General features: G+C 53.9%; 1 protein-coding gene across 1 annotated transcript; it reads right to left on the reverse strand.

Annotated features, from left to right (window-relative positions):
* Window positions 1-8,839: 8,839 nt before the first annotated feature.
* Window positions 8,840-10,682, reverse strand: GSC (goosecoid homeobox; the record flags this gene model as incomplete). Its single annotated transcript, XM_080809209.1, has 3 exons — window positions 8,840-9,268; window positions 9,628-9,887; window positions 10,328-10,682. 3 exons carry the CDS (start codon window positions 10,680-10,682, stop codon window positions 9,113-9,115), a joined length of 771 nt encoding a protein of 256 aa, XP_080665335.1. The 3' UTR covers window positions 8,840-9,112.
* Window positions 10,683-16,500: the final 5,818 nt, after the last annotated feature.

The following is a 16,500-nucleotide window of genomic DNA, read 5'->3' on the forward strand; positions in this document are numbered from 1 at the left end:
TGCCTGGGACAGTTCCCGTGGGGTAGGATCACTGCCTGAGGCTGGAAGGGGGACTCGGAGCACAGGGGAGGCAGAAGAGAGGAGGCAGTTTTGACGTGTCAGCTGCCCAAAAATTACAGCATCTGGAAAAATCACTTTGATGAACTCAACTACCGCCACAAATCACTGTATTTTAAAATCCCTTCCAAAACAAAACAAAACAAAACAAAAAAACCCCTTCACTGCAGAAGGCTCCGAGTGAGATGTTTTTTTTTTCTCCCCTGATAGAAGATGGCAAGGACGTCCAGCAGATGCTGACAGGACACGGCCCCCAGGGGGCCACGAAGGCTGGTGCTTGGCAATGGCCGTGACGCATCCACCTGTCCGTGTGACCCTGGCCACCTCTCTGGCTATTGTCCGACATCTGGGAGGGCAGGGACCCCTATTCTGCAGGTTAGTTTTTATAAAACAGTGATCTGAGTCCCGCACAGTCCGACTCGCACCCTCATTGCCCTCCAGCCTCTACCCTGCCAAAGCCTCCCAGGCTCACCTCCACCCCTGCCCTCCCACCTCCCCGCATTTGCTCAAGCTGCTTCCTCTTCCTGAGGGCTCTCTCCCTCTTCGCCGTCCCCATCGCCCCCACCGCCACCCCGGGCCCCTCACCATGTGCCCAAAGCATGTGGCTCCAAGGATTCACTCTCAGAAGCTTCTAGGGCCCCAATGCTGCTCAACCATGGCACTGGTCATTTAGTGCTGGAGCAGCCCAAACCTCATGCCTCGATCTAGCGGCTCTGCTCGTGTTCGGGATCCAGTGCCGCACAGGGACTTCCCGGGTGTGGCAGGGGTGTGGCAAATGTAGGAGGAATGGAGGGAGCGTCAGCCTCCTCTCGCATTAGGTCGTCTCCTTTCCGCCATCTTACTTGCCTGTCCTGGTACTTCGGCTCTGTCCAGCCAAATACTAAACCCCCTGCGACTCCTGCTTCCTCCAGGAAGCCTTCCAGGGTTGCGGCTCTCTTCCCTCTTTGTCTCCTAGTCTATACCACATAATTGACTACTTCTTGACACACTGTTGTCCATTGTTCTAAAATTGTTTCTTGCACATCATTGAGAAAGCAGCACCCGGAGTCAGGCACCATATCGTGTTCCACCAGACCCACCTTATATCCTCCCCTCTGGCCCCATCACAGGGGCCCGATGCTGCACTAAAAGCAGAGAAGGAAATGACGCATTAGGCAAACAGGTATAAATCCTTGCTCCACCCCTTATTAGCCACAGTTTCCATTTTCGGCTTAAACTCTAAACTTTAGACCAGGGGTCGGCAAAGTCACCCTGTGGAACACCAAACAGCAGATATTTCCCGTCTGCGGGCCCTGTAGCTTCTGCTGCAACTACTCAGCTCCGCCTCTACAGGGGAAAGCGACCGTAGACAAGACATAAATGAACCAGGCACTGACTGTGTTCCAATAAAACTTTATTGACTAAACAGGCAGGTGGCCATATTAGCCCTAGCTAGGGCTATCGTTAGCCAGCCCTGGTACTGCAGGATTATTGGAGGTAACCTTTAATCCCCTTACCACACAGACCTCAGACCCGTCTGTGAAATAGCACAACTCTGCCCCAGCCCCAGCCCCCAGCCCCCTCTTCTCTTAGTTTTCAGTGTGGAACTTGGCATGGTCTGAAATGACGGCCTCTTTGGTGAGTGACTACCTTCTCCAATAGAACACAAACTCTAGGAGGGCACAGGCTCTCTCCCAGCACCTGGAACAGTACCGAGCAGACACTGGACACCCTTTTTGTATCTGTGGGCTGAAAGAAGGCCGTCATTACTACCGTTTCATTGAAGATCTTGAATAAGTATATTGTTTGAGTATGCGCTCATGAGGATTGTTATACTGTGTTGATATATTTCCCGTGATTAACCACTGGCATTTGCAAAGCCCCAGGTAATTTTCATGTGTTGCGGGAAATGATAATGCTGTTTTGGATATGAGGCGGCTGACACATAAAGAGGACACGGCCTGTTGGCGACCAGGCTGAGACTCAAACCCAGACCTCCTGGCTGGTCCTTATTCAGGAAGCCCAGCAGGACAGAAAGAAAAGTGGACTTGGAGTCTTAAGATCCAACCTTACTCAAATAGGTATGTCCTCTCACTTTCTGCTAGTGGTGAGGACAACACTAGCTTCGTGGGGACCTGGACAGGATGGATTCACCAGACGACAGAGGGGTTAAGCCAGACACAGGGCAGAAACTGTGGAAGTAGCCATTATGTGACCAGATGACGGTCACTCCTCTGCCCTGCCTCTTAAGGCTTAGAAGGGATTAGATAAGGACATGGCCAGGAAAATGATCACAAAACTTGTCAATTCCCAAATTAACCTAAGATTATTTTTTTTTTTCTTTACAACACCCTCTTGGAGTTGCCAAAAAGTATCTCTTCTTTAAAGAAAGAAAAACTATACGTGTACCTCTTCTATAAAGACAGAGATAAACCATAAAGACCTACAATTTTTTGAGAGTTGTAATGACAGTCCAGAAAAGGGTTAGGTTTTCAGTCAGTCACATTCTTAGCGGAGACCAGTTAGCACACAGGCCCACGCTGAAACAAAACCAGGAGGGTTTCACCACACCGAGGACAAAAGGACAGGGGTCTCCATTTTCACCCCCGTGCCCTGGGAGTCCGAAAGCAAAAGCAGACATGGAATAGAAAAACAGAATGGAACCCCAGCCGAGGAAGCACCCCCACCTCGCTCCTGGCGTCCTGCACCCACCGAAGGCGGGGTGGGGGGGGCACCCTCTCTGAAGGTTCCGAGCGTGGCTGGAGTGATGTTTGGGACAGCAGGGGACATCCACCAGCACACACAACTTTCCATCCCTGCCCACTTTAGTAGAAAGCGATTCACTCCGTTTCAGATTTAAATATTTATTCCTCAAATACAGAACAATGTCGAACACGCGCATCCCCTCATGTCCCAGCCATCTGGCCCCGGAGCCAGAACATCTTCAGATGAAGCCACCAGCTGGGATTCCGACTTCACAGAGTTCTGAGTCTCCCTCGCAGAGGGGGACTTTCCAAGCGCTTTGGGCCTCCCTGTTTCTCGGAGAAGGGGCAGTTCTCCTTTTCTGGTGCCATGGTTAGCACTTTGAGGATTTTCAAAGGAGGATTAGGCATACTCCATCTGGAAAGGCAGCGTCTCTAGGCCTTTGCCGGGCAGTGTCATTAATTTGCTTGGGACACGATTAAAGTGGACACAGTCACGGTGAGGCCGGCCAATGTGAGTCAGACCGCGGTGGGGCCCCGAGGCTGGCCTGCACGCCGGTAGCCGCTACCTAGCTGGCCCCAGCCGTCCCCGGCCACAAGCTTCCCCTCTCCGGAGGCACAGCCCCACCAGGAGGTCAAGTCTCCGGGCAGCCCAATGGCCACGTGCAGGGCAGCCACCTGGGACACCACACCTGTGATATGCCACCTTCTCACGGGAGGCTGCTGGACATTATGGGTTTGCTTTCCTCCGAAAATTTCTTACTTTTAAGTATTTCTGTCTCCGCCCCATCCTCCCCCCTCCCCAACACACACACACAAACACATTTTTTTAAACAAGTTACCATGTGTTCTGAGCATTGGGAGCACAGCAAATAGTCCGAAGGAAAGAATGTTCCCGCCAGGGAAAGGAGCTCAGCCTCCCTCTGTCTGACAAAGAGAATCTGTCTCCTTAACCTGCTGGCAGTTTTCTGTGGTCAGGAGCCTCCCGGATAACGCAGAGGCCGGGAGCATTCCCAGGGCTCCGCGTTCTAGGACCCGCAGATGAGGAAGGAAAGGATACGGACACTTCTGAACTCTGTCCATCACAGCTAAAATGATCTCACTAATGACAGCTTCCATAAATCAGCTCAGGTTAAGGGAGGGAGGCTGCAAACACTCGGCAAAACGCAGCTCACCCGACTGAACCCCGTCGTTCGCTTCGGTCAGCGGACTCTAGAGGACCTCGGAATTAGGAAAACAGAAGGTAGGAGTGGAACGAATCCCAGGGAAGAGAGGAGGGTTTGGGAGAGGGATTCTTAAGATCGCTCTTCACGGAGGCTTCCCAGGGCTGGACACTTGAGAACAAATGAGCGCTGCTGGAATCCAAAAATTATAGACCCACTTAAAAATACCGCAACATGCTGTAATTCATCCTGTTGTCCCATGGGTCTTTCGGACTGCAAAAGACAACTGTTTTTCCCCACTCCACCCCACTCCCAGATTTAAAACCAAGCCAGAGGTCCTCTGCATTGTCACATGGCTCTACGGATGGGCCTCGGGGACACACCACGTCTCCCCGAGAAGGCCCTGCACCCGGAAGACCCTGCTGGCTCCGTCTCTTCTAGAACTTTCGAGGAGCTCTGCCCCGGCTGCCGTCTTCCGTTTTCATTTTACTTTTGAAAAACTCCAAGGTCGTTTCATAAAACTTGGAAATGGAATCCAAACCCATGCCGAAGTCTCTCCTTTGCCCTGTATCTCCTCGTCCTAAACCTCTTGGGGGAGAATGCAACCTATCCCAACTTACCAGATGCTTCTTTGGCTTAAACCCATGGTGGTCACGTTTAATGTCATTACAGTCTGCGTCCTGCGGTCACACATGAACTCCTACACCAGCGACAATTAAAAACCAATGGGCATTCCTCAGTTCCTAGTTCCAACCTACTTACGGAGGGCATTATCCCGCCAACCTGAAGGTGCTCTTCAAAGGACACAATAAAAAATGTGTCAGACACTCTGCTGGGTTCTCAGACTATTATTCTAATCCTTCACCGCAGCTCACTGCGTAGGTGAGGAAGGAACCTCTCCCGGGTGACAGGATGCGCACATGGCCTCATCCAGATGCACACCTGTACCAGTCCCCCAGCCATCCCCTTGCCACCCCGCCGTCAGCATCGCCCTTGCCCTCCCTGGGCTGGAATTCCATCTTCCTTAAGGGAGAGGTTTCCATCTGCAGTTTGCCATGAATAAGGGAAAGTCGACTTGGGGGACCTGACCGGGATCTCTGGCTGGGAGTCTGGATGCCTGAACGATTTTACTTGTCACTTAAAACCCCCGTACAAGTCACAAAGATCACCCTCCCCACCTCCCAGCCTCCGGCTGCCCCCCCCCACACACATACACACAGAAACGAAAGAGAAATCTACCAGCTTCGATCTCACACATACCCATTAAAAAGACGTCCTTCACAAGGGGCTTAAGACAAGAGCTCACAGTTCTAAAGTCAGTAAAAAAGAATTTGATTCAAGAACTGTCACTGAAATATACACCCCAGGGGTGCGGTTTGTAAAACAATTGTTTCCAGGCCCTTTTGCCCCACGGGGCAAGCGCACAGCTCATGGCAACGATGAGAAGTATCTGCTCCACAGCATACCCAGAACCACCAGCAGCCCATCTCTTGCCCCACACACTCCACTCTCCGTACTTGTCAGCTGCCGGCAGCCAGGGTCCTTCTTGATCCAGGTGACCTGTGGCAGCTGGAAGCCATTACCTCATACCTTGCTATCACCCCAAGAGGTGTGTGGGAGAGTCTGCTCAGGTCTGGGGTTTTCGGGACCTGCCACACCATTTACTCTGTGTTCAAGGCAAGGCATGTCATCTGAGCCTCTACTTCCCATCTGCGAAATGGGCTGCAATTCTCTTCTCCAGAGGGCCAGAGATGGATGTGGGAGGGCTCCACGGTGAGAAGTGCGACTCCTAGGAGCGGCTGTGATTGTCATTCTTCTTTACCAGATATTTCTGGCACTTTAGGGCAGATTAATCCTATGTCCCCCAGAGGCAAAGTACACTCACTCCCACGATCATCTGCTGTTGGAGAACTTTTACCCACAGCTGCCTCCCCACCAAAAAGAATGTTCTCTGTTCAGTGGGGCAGCCTGATTTACAGAGATTTTAAAAGCCTCATCCCTTGAACATAACAGTTCTCGTTTTGGTCCCTTGTGCTCACCCCGTGCCTCAGCTGCTCTCAACTGTCCAACGGGGACAACGCCTTCATTTGAGGGTTTGGTGGGAGGTGTCATATAGGCGACCGGCCATTCAGGAAGTCGCTTGCTTTACGCCTTGCCCTTATACGTGCATACACACCACTTTCCAACACTGTGAGCCGAAGTCTCCAAGACAACGACAAGGCCCAAAGACAGCCCTTAAAGGCCAGGTGCCTTCCGCTCCAAGACAGACCTGTCCTTCTCTGATTCCAATGGCCAGGCTGAGACACAGCTGACCGGGGAATGCAAAAGGTGGGTGAACTATATATAATTAAGACCATCCCAACATTTCCCTCTTTGTTCCAGATGTTTATTATATTTCCAGTTGAGCTCGGCCTCGGCTGAGTCACTGTGGGGGGACAGGGAAGGATCTCCATCTTGCCACCTTGCCATTCGCCCGGAGTGAGCAGGGAGGAGCTCCCTGGTTCTTCTCCCTCCCCCTTCTGCAATACCCCATTTGTCCTGGCTTTTCACCAGGTGCTCCTTGGGGGGAAGAATGTCTGAGAACCTATGCCTCTTGCAATCCCTCTCTTCCTGTCACCTGACAGGGACACCTCTCCAGATCAGACAAATGCAGATCATGAGAAAAAATGGAAGATCCCAGTTTATAGGGAGTCAAAGGGCAAGTCATGGACCGTGACACAGGAGTTTACCACAGAGTTCTGGAACATCTGATGTCTCAGGGTAGAATAATGCTGCCCACTTAGGTCCTATATTAGAATGTTCTAGACTGGAGAAAGAGTAGAAGTGAGAGCTCTTCTTGCCCCCCACTCCGCCGGGGTTGAATTACTCTCTTTCCAATAGGACAGAGAACAACACCTAGAAACAGCAATGGAGGAGGATGGGTGCAGGGCAAGTCATCTTTACCATGAAGTCTGAGGTCTATGGAAGAGATGTCACAGCCATCGCAAGATTCGCTAGAAAATTAATGTAACAGCCTCTGAGTATTTCTCATCAGGACTAGTATCAGTGGGAAGATTCCCAATTACAGTTTAAGACCTACCTGGGCAAAAATACCCAAATACGATTATCTTCTGAAACTGAATGTTGTTAAAAGGCTTAGCTCTTAGGAGCCTTAATTTTCTTATCTGTAAAATGGTGGAAACTCCACACCTCAAGAGTTTTTTTGAAGGGCAAAACGAGAAGGAACATAAAAGCCCAAAATGCTGAGTCTGATAAAATATAACTAGCAGTATTTTAAAAAGGCAGGTAGCCATGCTGAAGGATTCCCCAAGCCAGCTGTTAACTCTAGAAGAGTTCAGTGCCTTTCCTGTCCACACCAGCCCCTGAAAGCAGAGATCATGGCTGTGCCCATTTTACAGTCCCAGAAGGTGCAAACAAACCCAAGGGGGTTCAGTCATTTGCTCAAGGTCACACATAAGCCAAGGCAACCTTGACCCTCTAGGCACCTGATCTCCAAACAGTGGTCTCCTGCTTCCATCTAGGGGATCCTCCTTATTAAACAGGTGACTGACTGGGCATCCCTCCTTATTTCCTACGTGTCCCCTTCACCCACTCGAGGAGTCAGTTTTCCTTTTAAACAAGAAAAGGCCATGGCCCGTTGGGGGGTGGGGTGGGGTGGAATATTGCCTCTTGTAAAAAGCCCTCCTTCCGCATGTGCTGTGCTCCACAGACTGGACGCACAGTCCTCCCCTGGAGGGTCCTTCCACCAAATACCCCAGACAGCTGAAAAGGTAGAACAAGGTCATTGCTCCCAGAGCGGGGGTGGGCCGGGGGATGGGGGGGTGGGGGGGGTGGGTGCACACACATAGCCGCCAACCCCAGCAGCTCTCAGAGTCTTAGCTTCCGTATCTATTAAAAAATGGATTTAGGTAAAATAAAGCTGAAGCATTAAAAACCACTCCTGCCTGCCTTTGGTCCTCACCCACCCCAACTACTGGCCCGGGGTCTGGGGAACCATACAGTATGCACGTTCTTGTCTTCATCCCTGTCCCAAGCACCCCGAGCTCTCAGCTGAGCCGGCACCCACACCAGGAAGCTTCTCTGCCTCTCCAGTCCTTCACACGCTGCTGACCAGCCCACCCACCAGCTGCGCTCTGGGGGTGCTCCCCCTCGGGCCCCATCTAGTGCACAGAGAAGATGGTCAGGGAGAAAGCCAAAGACGTCAGCACTCCCGCCTCCAAGTGCCTTGGTGGCCACCCCACACTCTAGTACCGGGTTGGCCAACAGAACTCAGGGCGCAGACCTGGCCACCCCAGGTGCCTGGGCCAAAGGACAATGGGCCCAGTGCCTGCAGAGGTTCCCAGTGGGCCCCAGACCGCTGCTTAGAGCCGCCAGACAGGATAGCAGCCAGCAGTGTTGTAGGGTGTTCACGCTGCCCCACAAAAAGGGCACTGGCAGAGCAGCCAGAAGATCCAGAAAAGATGTGGGGCGAGAGGCATGCCCATCCACCTAACTCCCCCTAAGAGTCCCAGCCTTAAAAGCGGGGATTTCGTGGGAACAGGGATAGGCTGAGCTAGCTCTCGGAGTGGCTCCCAGGATAGCCCAGCTCCCCACAGATCCTGCTTTCCCGCTATGGCTTCCCAGCAGCGGCAAGGGGAACAGGAACCCCATGCTGTCCCCTCTCTCGTAGGCAATGCTACCCACCCCCCACCAACCCCCCCCCCCCCCGCAGCAGCCTGCAAATCCCCTCTCCACCTCTTCCAGAAGACTACCAGACGAAGTGGACGGACACCCGTCCTGGAACGAATTCACGCCCAGAATTTTCCTCTTCTTTTTTTCTGGTAAGGGTCAGAGCTGCCCCGTTTTTCTTTGGAAGCTACAAGACTGAATAAATTTCTTTTTTGGGCCTCAGAAGGGGGTGGGGGAGGTGGGTACGAAATACAGAATGTGGCCCGTCTACATCGCCATCGCTTTATTGTATTGTCGCCGTTAACTTAACTATAAATACTACGATGGGGAGTGAGGCGCCGGCGGTCTAGGACTTCGGGGCTGTGAGCCCCGGCGCGACCCCCGACCCCAGGCGCCGACCCTCCCAGTTCTGTACACTATTTACAGCTCCTCATTCCTCTTTCTCGACCCCCTCCCGCAAGGCAGCGCGTGTGCAAGAAAGTAGCATCGTCTGTCTGTGCAAGTCCTTCGAGTTAGGCAAGAGCCACAGCCGGCCCGCAGCCGTCAGCTGTCCGAGTCCAAATCGCTTTTACCTTCCTCTTCCCTCTTCTCCGGCGACGCCTTAGACGACGTCTTGTTCCACTTCTCGGCGTTTTCCGACTCCTCCGACGAGGACCGCTTCTGCCGCCTCCATTTGGCACGGCGGTTTTTAAACCAGACCTGTTGCGCAACGGAAAACAAAACAAGAGTTAAGATCAAAGGCGCGCTCCCCGCACCGCCCTCCCCCCCCCCCCCACCGCCGCGGCCCGGGCACCCCTCGGGGCCCTGGGCAGCCGCGAGTGACGCCGGTAGGCTCGGAACCCGGGGATCCCGCGCGCACGCCCACAAAAAGAAGGGAGAGTCGCTCCCGCTTCCGCATTTCCGTGCAACTTCCTGGGCCTAAAGCGCCCTCCAGCAGCCTCCGGGCCGCCGCGGGATGTCGGTCAAGTTCAGGGAGACCGGAGGCGAGCCCAGCTGCAGAGCCAAGCTAAGCCGGCGGGGGCCCGAACTCGCCGGGAAGGGCCGGGCGGCGCGCGCACCTCCACTTTCTCCTCGCGGAGGTGCACCTTCCGGGCCAGCTGCTCGCGGGTGCCCACGTCTGGGTACTTGGTCTCCTGGAAGAGGTTCTCCAGCGCTTCCAGCTGCTCGTCGGTGAAGATGGTGCGGTGGCGCCGCTTCCGCCGACAGTGCAGCTGGTTGAGAAGTTGCAGCTCGGTGCGCGACAGCGTGCCCACGTTCATATAGGGCAACATCTGGTGCGGGACCGGGGACACCAGCACCGAGCCGGGGCCCTCGTAGCCTGCGACAGAGGAGCACGCACGGTCGGCCTTGCCGCGGCGCACACCGCCAGCCGGCCTGCCCCGCGACCCACTCCCTCTAAAAAGTCCTCTGCAACGGGGTGCTGGGAATTGGGGACGCGCGGAAATCGACAACGCAGGGAAATGGGGGAACCGTGCTAGAGAGTCCACCCGCTCACTCTCAAAGCCAGTTAGGGAATCCCTAAAAGCCTCGTCTTCCCCACGCAGCCAGTAAGTTAGTTTCCTCTAACTCTCGCCTCAAGTTTGCAGCAAGTGTACAATACAAACCCCCGTGCCCGATCGGCCAGGAAAAATGGGGAGAGAAGATCGTTAGTGCAAAAAACGAAGTTAGTACAGACTTAAGAAAAGCCAGCGCCACCGCCCACCCATGCCCCAGGGACCGAGGACCGCGGCAAGGCGGCCGGCGCGAGCGCGACCCTACCTGGGGGCGTCGGGACGCAGGAGCACTGCTGGGCACCCAGCGGCGGCACGGCCCCGCAGCAGGCCGGGCCCACCGGAGCCGCCTGCACGTGCAGCTGCCCGTAGAAGTAGTTGTTGTAGCCGAGGCGGGAGCCGCCGACCGCGGCCGGGAGGCCTGCGCCGCCGGGGGCCACGGGGCGCGGATAGAAGGCGCCATAGTCCGAGGAGGCACCGCCGCCGGCGCCGTAGAGCGAGTCCCCGTGCAGGGCCGGGAAGACGACGGGAGCCGCGGCGCTGGGCGCCACGGGCAGCACCGAGTCCTTGCAGCGCGGCCGGGCGGCCAGGATGTTGTCGATGCTGAACATGCTGGCGGGCATCCCCGAGCCCCGCGCCGGGACCGGGGGGCGGCGGGGAGGCGCCGGGGAAAAAGCCTCAAAGCCGGGGGGCGGGGGGCGGGGGTCCACGCTCCTCCAGCGGCGGACCAAAACGAAACAGAGCGCGGGCGAGCGCGCAGCCCCGCGCCCCTCCCCGCCCCCTGCGTCCGCTCTCCCTCCTCCCGCCCTCCCCTCGCTGCAGCGTTCGCCGAACTCAACCCGCGGGTAGGACGGAGTTTAGACCAGCTGAACCTCTTGTTGGTTTTATACTGAGTCGACGTCATCCTGGATTTAGTTCCTGGTAATATGCAGATGACAAACAGAACCAGATTTGGCCCTTTCTGTTCCTTGGGGGGGGGGGGCTTTAAGGAAGGGGGAAGGGGAGAGGTGCCAAGGGGAGGGGGTTGCGGGGGCCAGAAAAGGGATTGTGGATTGCAAATTAATGAAATTAACCTAATCTTTCCCATTCAGCGGCCCCGCCGCGGGCCGGCGGAGTTGGGCGGGCTTCCTAATTGCTCGGGTTAATCTCATTAATTCCATTGTGCGGCGCAGTTAACAACTCCCGCCGCCCGACCCCCCGCCCCCACCCCTTTTTCTCAGATTGGGTCCTATTATTGGGTGCGATTTCCTCTGCTAGAAACTCCAATTCATTGTGGCCAGTTTTACTTTGGGGCTACTTTTTGCCCCGTTTCGGAACTTGGTTTGTTTCAGAAAATGCAGAGGGGCTGCGTCCTTTCTCAAGATTAAAAAGTTCGCTCTTCCTCCGGATCCGCAAGCCCTCACCGCTAAATTTCTCCTCTATTTTTTTTTTTTTTTTTAAATCTCGAGATTCTCTCCCGAGTGGAACTGGTTAACCCCACCCCCAACCCTTTTGTTTTTGCAAAGGCCAAAATTTGTAAAAGCGAAATCGACGAAAGAGGTGCGTTGTGGTTCTTAAAATATGTGTATCTATTTTTTCCGCAGGCACTTTGGGTCTGAAAATTACTTTAGGAATCCGAAGGCCCCTACCCAGCAGAGACCAAATTCAGCCGATCATTAAACTTCGCCACCGAGAGTAGCTCGCTCCAGCGACGCTTCCAGCTGCTCCCCGCGTGGGTGTCGGTAGATTTTCTGTTTTTTTCTTTTGCTTTTAAAAAATTATTCTTGGAAATGGGGTGTCTTCTCCCGCATACTGTTTTTATTTTCAATGCAAAATCTGAAAACGGGGCTTTGGGGATTCCCCACCCCCTTCCCCAACAGTAAGTGGCATTTTCCCCATCCGTCTCGCCGGCTCCCTGACTGGGACAGGCCCCCTAGCTGTCTTTCTACCCGACAGGCCCGGGCTGGGCTCTGCAGCCCCAGCGGCCTGGCCGAAGGCGGGCTCTGCTCGCGGCAGGCGGCCCCCGCACTGGCCGTCCGCCGGAGCTGCTGGAGACGCACCCAGACCACGACGGTGCGCAGGCGACAGAACGCCCTTCGAAAAGGTAGGCGACGGTGCGCGCGGAACGAAAGTAGCCCCCGAGGTCATGGAGGGCCGGGCGCAAACCCCTGTCTTGCAGAGATGGCCTTTCTCAGAGGCCCTTCGCGCAGGAACCTCCAGCCATTCCAGGAATAGGGGTAGGGCCGAGCCCTGGCGAAACGGCCCGAGGGCCGGGTTGGGGGGCAGCTCGGGCGTGCCGAAGGAGGGCCGCCTTTAACTCGCGCCCATTTCTCCCTGGTGCTCTCTGGCTAATTAACAGGGATCCCCGCAGGGTTGTGTGATGTTGCTACGGCAAGGCCACGTCTGTGGGCTGCCTCCTCCCGGGCGGTAGGGCAAAGGGGAAAGGGCACTTGTCAATTGCTGTTCCCGGGTCAGGGGAGCGGTGGCGCGGAGGGTAGGACCGGCCCGGGAGCGGAACTCCCGCGGTGCGCGAGAGCGGCCGGGAGAAGCCAGGCGGCGGCGCTTCTCCTAGGCCTCCCCTCGTGGACCTCTGCACCCTCAGGCCCACTCGCTTCTTGGTTCTTTGAATGCTGAGCAGACTAAGAAGATGTCGTAGGGGGAGATTAGGGCGAGACCGGGATGGGTCTCAGTTTGGGTAGGCAATCGATTTTTTTTTTTTTTTAAATTAACGATAGAAACCACTCCCAGGGGATGGAGTGTGACCCTCCCCTTCAGAGAGGTCAGGTCTAGGGAAAGAAGTGCCTCGCTTTCCCTTTGCTGCTAACTAGGAATAGAGGCTCCCCCCCCCCCCACTCTGGGAGACTTAAAAAACCACCAGTTCCCCGGGCACACATTCCCCGCCAACCTTTCCTGGGTTTGATTCTGCAGGGCAATTGATGGAAGACGACTAGAGGCTGCCACTCCCGTAGTGAGCCTTGGCCACGTTTGTGTTCCGGGCCGGGCGCTCTGGGCAGCGCGTGCGTTAGTGGATCTTTTAAGACCTCTGCTGAACCGGGCGGAGGCAGAAGCGCCGCAGAAAACCGAGGCAGATTCCCGGTCCATTTCTGTGAAGTTGCTCAAACTGGCAAGGCACGGACACGTCAGCCAGGTTTCTAAAAAGAGCGCTTTCTAGTTTTTAAATAAAGCGACCTCACCACACACGCGTCATGCCTCCTTCCACTTGGTACACTGTTGTTTTTAATAATCAGATTTAGCAAACCCCGAGATTTCGCCCCTTGCTTTTCTGCAGTGCGCTCTTGGTACCATCCGATTCCTGGAAGGAAGAGCACTGTACAAGGAGTCTGAGCGTCAGAGCTCTCGACTCATTGTTGCCACCTTGCAAATTATCCCTCCTCTAGGTCTCGGGTTTTTTTGCATTTTGTTTTTGTTTTGTTTTGTTTCCAACGCCAGCAATCACTGGGTCCCTTACAACTGTAAGAATTAACGAGGCTGGGTAATTGTCGTCCCTTCCCCAGGGAGACTGAGGGTAGACCTGGGGCATTTTTCTAGTTCTTTTCACTGGGGCAAATGAGCTTGCTATCCCCACCCCTCCGAGGGCAGGGTCTCTATCAGCTGGGTCCAAGATGAGGAAAAGGGAGTCTGAAAGCTCTGTCCTCTTGCGGAAGGGACTTTCTGGGACCACACAGGGAACCAATCGCCGCTGCACTCCGGAGATTCGGCTCTTCTCGTTCTCAGGGAGCTCACCCCCTGCGCAGCTGGGGCTCCCCGTCCTGCTTGCCCCTCAATCTGCTGGCTGCACGGTGTCCGCGGGGAAGCGGGAGCCCGGGGAAGGCGGTGCGCCTCGCGGTGCCCCGCGCTGAGTGTCCTCCACGGGCCGAAACCCACAAGTGTCCGCCAGGCACTAAACAAACAATCATCCGCCTTGCGCCGCCAGGCGCAATTGGAATAACAAATGCAACGCACGCAAATTGCCCGCCTCCTGTTCCTAAGCGATTGTTTGTCGGCCTGCAGGCTCCGCTCAGCAGGGGAGGACCGGGAGCGTCCGGAGGCGGCCAGCAAGCGCCTTGGTCGGACATGCAGTAAACATGCCGCTGATTTTACTTATTATCACCCAAACACGATTTCACACAAAGCAATCACCATGCCAGAAGTCTATGAAAATGTGTTCGTTGAGGAATCAGTCGCCCCAGTAATAGCCCTCATTTTTAATATATTAAAGAACAGATCAGCGGATTGCGAGTGCGTAAGGTATGCGTGCGGTTGGGTATCTGTCAAGGCGCTTTTTTTCTCCACAATCATCGCTAAATTGACTCGTAGAGCATAGATTAAATTGCCTCTCTGATTTAAAACACAGTCCCCAAATTTGGAGTGTGCGTCTGGATATCACCTCGGACCCCGAGGGATTCTCATCTTGGTGGAAACTGTCGCCCACTGTCCTTCTGCACACGCATGCACACACGGCTGTTAAAAAAAAAATGCACATGCGGTCCTAACTTCTTGAGGTTTCGGGAACTTTCTTAATTCTTTCGGCGTCTCACCCGATCGCAGCTCATGATCGGATGCCCTTAAGAAGGATTTTTCGCGGCATGGGCAAAAAGCTGGCTTGTCCTTTTCAAAGGGTGAATTAGCTGGGGCAGAGGAATGAGGAACAATGAGCAGACCGGGCTGTGGCCGGTGCGCAGCGTGGAGACCCCCATCCAAGCCTTCACAGCGCAAATGGGCTTTATTGTCTGTAGACGGGCTTAAAAAAAAAAAAAAAATCCAGTGCCTCGAAATTGTGTTCAAGCCCCAGTTCTCGGCCCTGCGCCTTGGAGGACACCTCCCCTAGCCCCAGGGGGGGTTCCGTGTGAGGTCGGGTGGGTGGCCGACAGCCCCAGGTGCAGATCCCACCGCGCGCTAAGGGGCAAGTGCACACAAGGGCTGGATCTCCCGCACCCGTTCAAGAGCGCTGTAGGGACGCTTACTAGCTCAGTTTTGCTCAAAGTTTTGCAACATTGCAAATAAGCGCTCTGAGCCCCTGAGGACCAAATAATCAAGGTGTTAGGAAAACTCAGCATAACTGGGGGTGGGGGGGGTGGGGCGGGAAGGATGGGAGGAGGAAGAAGAGGGTGTCGAAAAATGATGTCTTCCCAAAGCATCAGAAAAAAATAGCCCCGGGTTTCTAGGGTTGCAGAAACCCGCTCTCAGCCGAGCTGTTTACCAAAGTTGGTTTCAAAGTGACTTGCACCGTTGCTTTTGCAAATCACAGAATGCAAATGACGATAATTTGTTCTTGGTGGAACTTTCTCTTGAAATGATTAGCGGAGTCAGTCATTTGAAAATGAGAGCGAATGCACAGACGGTTCCCGAAGCCCCTCGCTAACCGATAGCAGCTTCTAAAGTTTTCATTCATGTAAACCTCATTAATGAAGATCTTTTATTTAAACGTCAAGGGGATTTGAAATTTAGAGTAAATTATGAAGCTTGTATGTCTAGCCAAGTCATGGGTCAAATGCATTTGTGAAAAACTGCTAAAAGAGCATATGGTTTTGAATTTTTCTACAATGACTAGTGTTTAAATAAATTGCTTGTACTGCTTAACTTCATGTGTAATTTTGACAGAAATTGGCCTATAGCCTTTTGATATGTAAACATTTCAGCCTTTTATGCGGTATAAAAAAGACACTTGCTTTTTAAGGATCAGCTCAGGCAGTCACCCTGTAATTCTGAAAGCTGGCACCTACCATTACATTCTTGCTAGATTTCAACTTTCCAGTGGCAGCCTCGGGGAGAAAAAAAAAGGAAAGAAAGAAAGAAAGAAAGAGGATATTTCAAAAGCAATGTCCATTTGGGATTAAAAGCTACAAATGAGGTGAGAACGTGCCACTTACTATCTGAAAGAAATGGATAAACCATAGTTATTAAAGAACATTTTCTGTCATTTTTCTTTAAGCCAGCCCGTCTGAGGGGACACTTAAGCAGGCCTGGGACTGACTGCCGTATCATTAAATGCTTATCGCAGAGCCGAGCCAATCCGTCCAGCACACAAATAGGTGTTAAAAATCTAGGTATCACTTCAGGATGTTACCAGCGAAATGGCTCCCGTGTCACAGAACCCATTAAGATGCAAAAATCACTCCGTCTGGGAAGAGAATCACCCTGGGCTCGGAATCACTGGACACAAATGGCAGGTCTGAGTCACGCACGGGGGTCTTCCGCAGGGGGAGGCGATAGCTGGGGATTGCAGAGACAGCAGAGGGCACAGTTTGGAGAGCCCTCTGGGCTGCTGGGTGGTTCTGAAACACACAGATAAATCTACATAAACCCATTTGTTGCTAATATCTCTGTCTCCCGTAAACAAGCTTGGGATGTGGATTGGAAGGCAGGTCACCCCGAGGGAGGGAGACAAAGCAAGGATCCTGGCCCCTGAAATGACCAGGTTACCCCAGTGCTCGACAGGGCCATACATTGACTTGGTAGGCA

The sequence above is a fragment of the Martes martes genome (assembly GCF_963455335.1).
Source record: "Martes martes genome assembly, chromosome: 7".
Classification (NCBI taxonomy): domain Eukaryota; kingdom Metazoa; phylum Chordata; class Mammalia; order Carnivora; family Mustelidae; genus Martes; species Martes martes.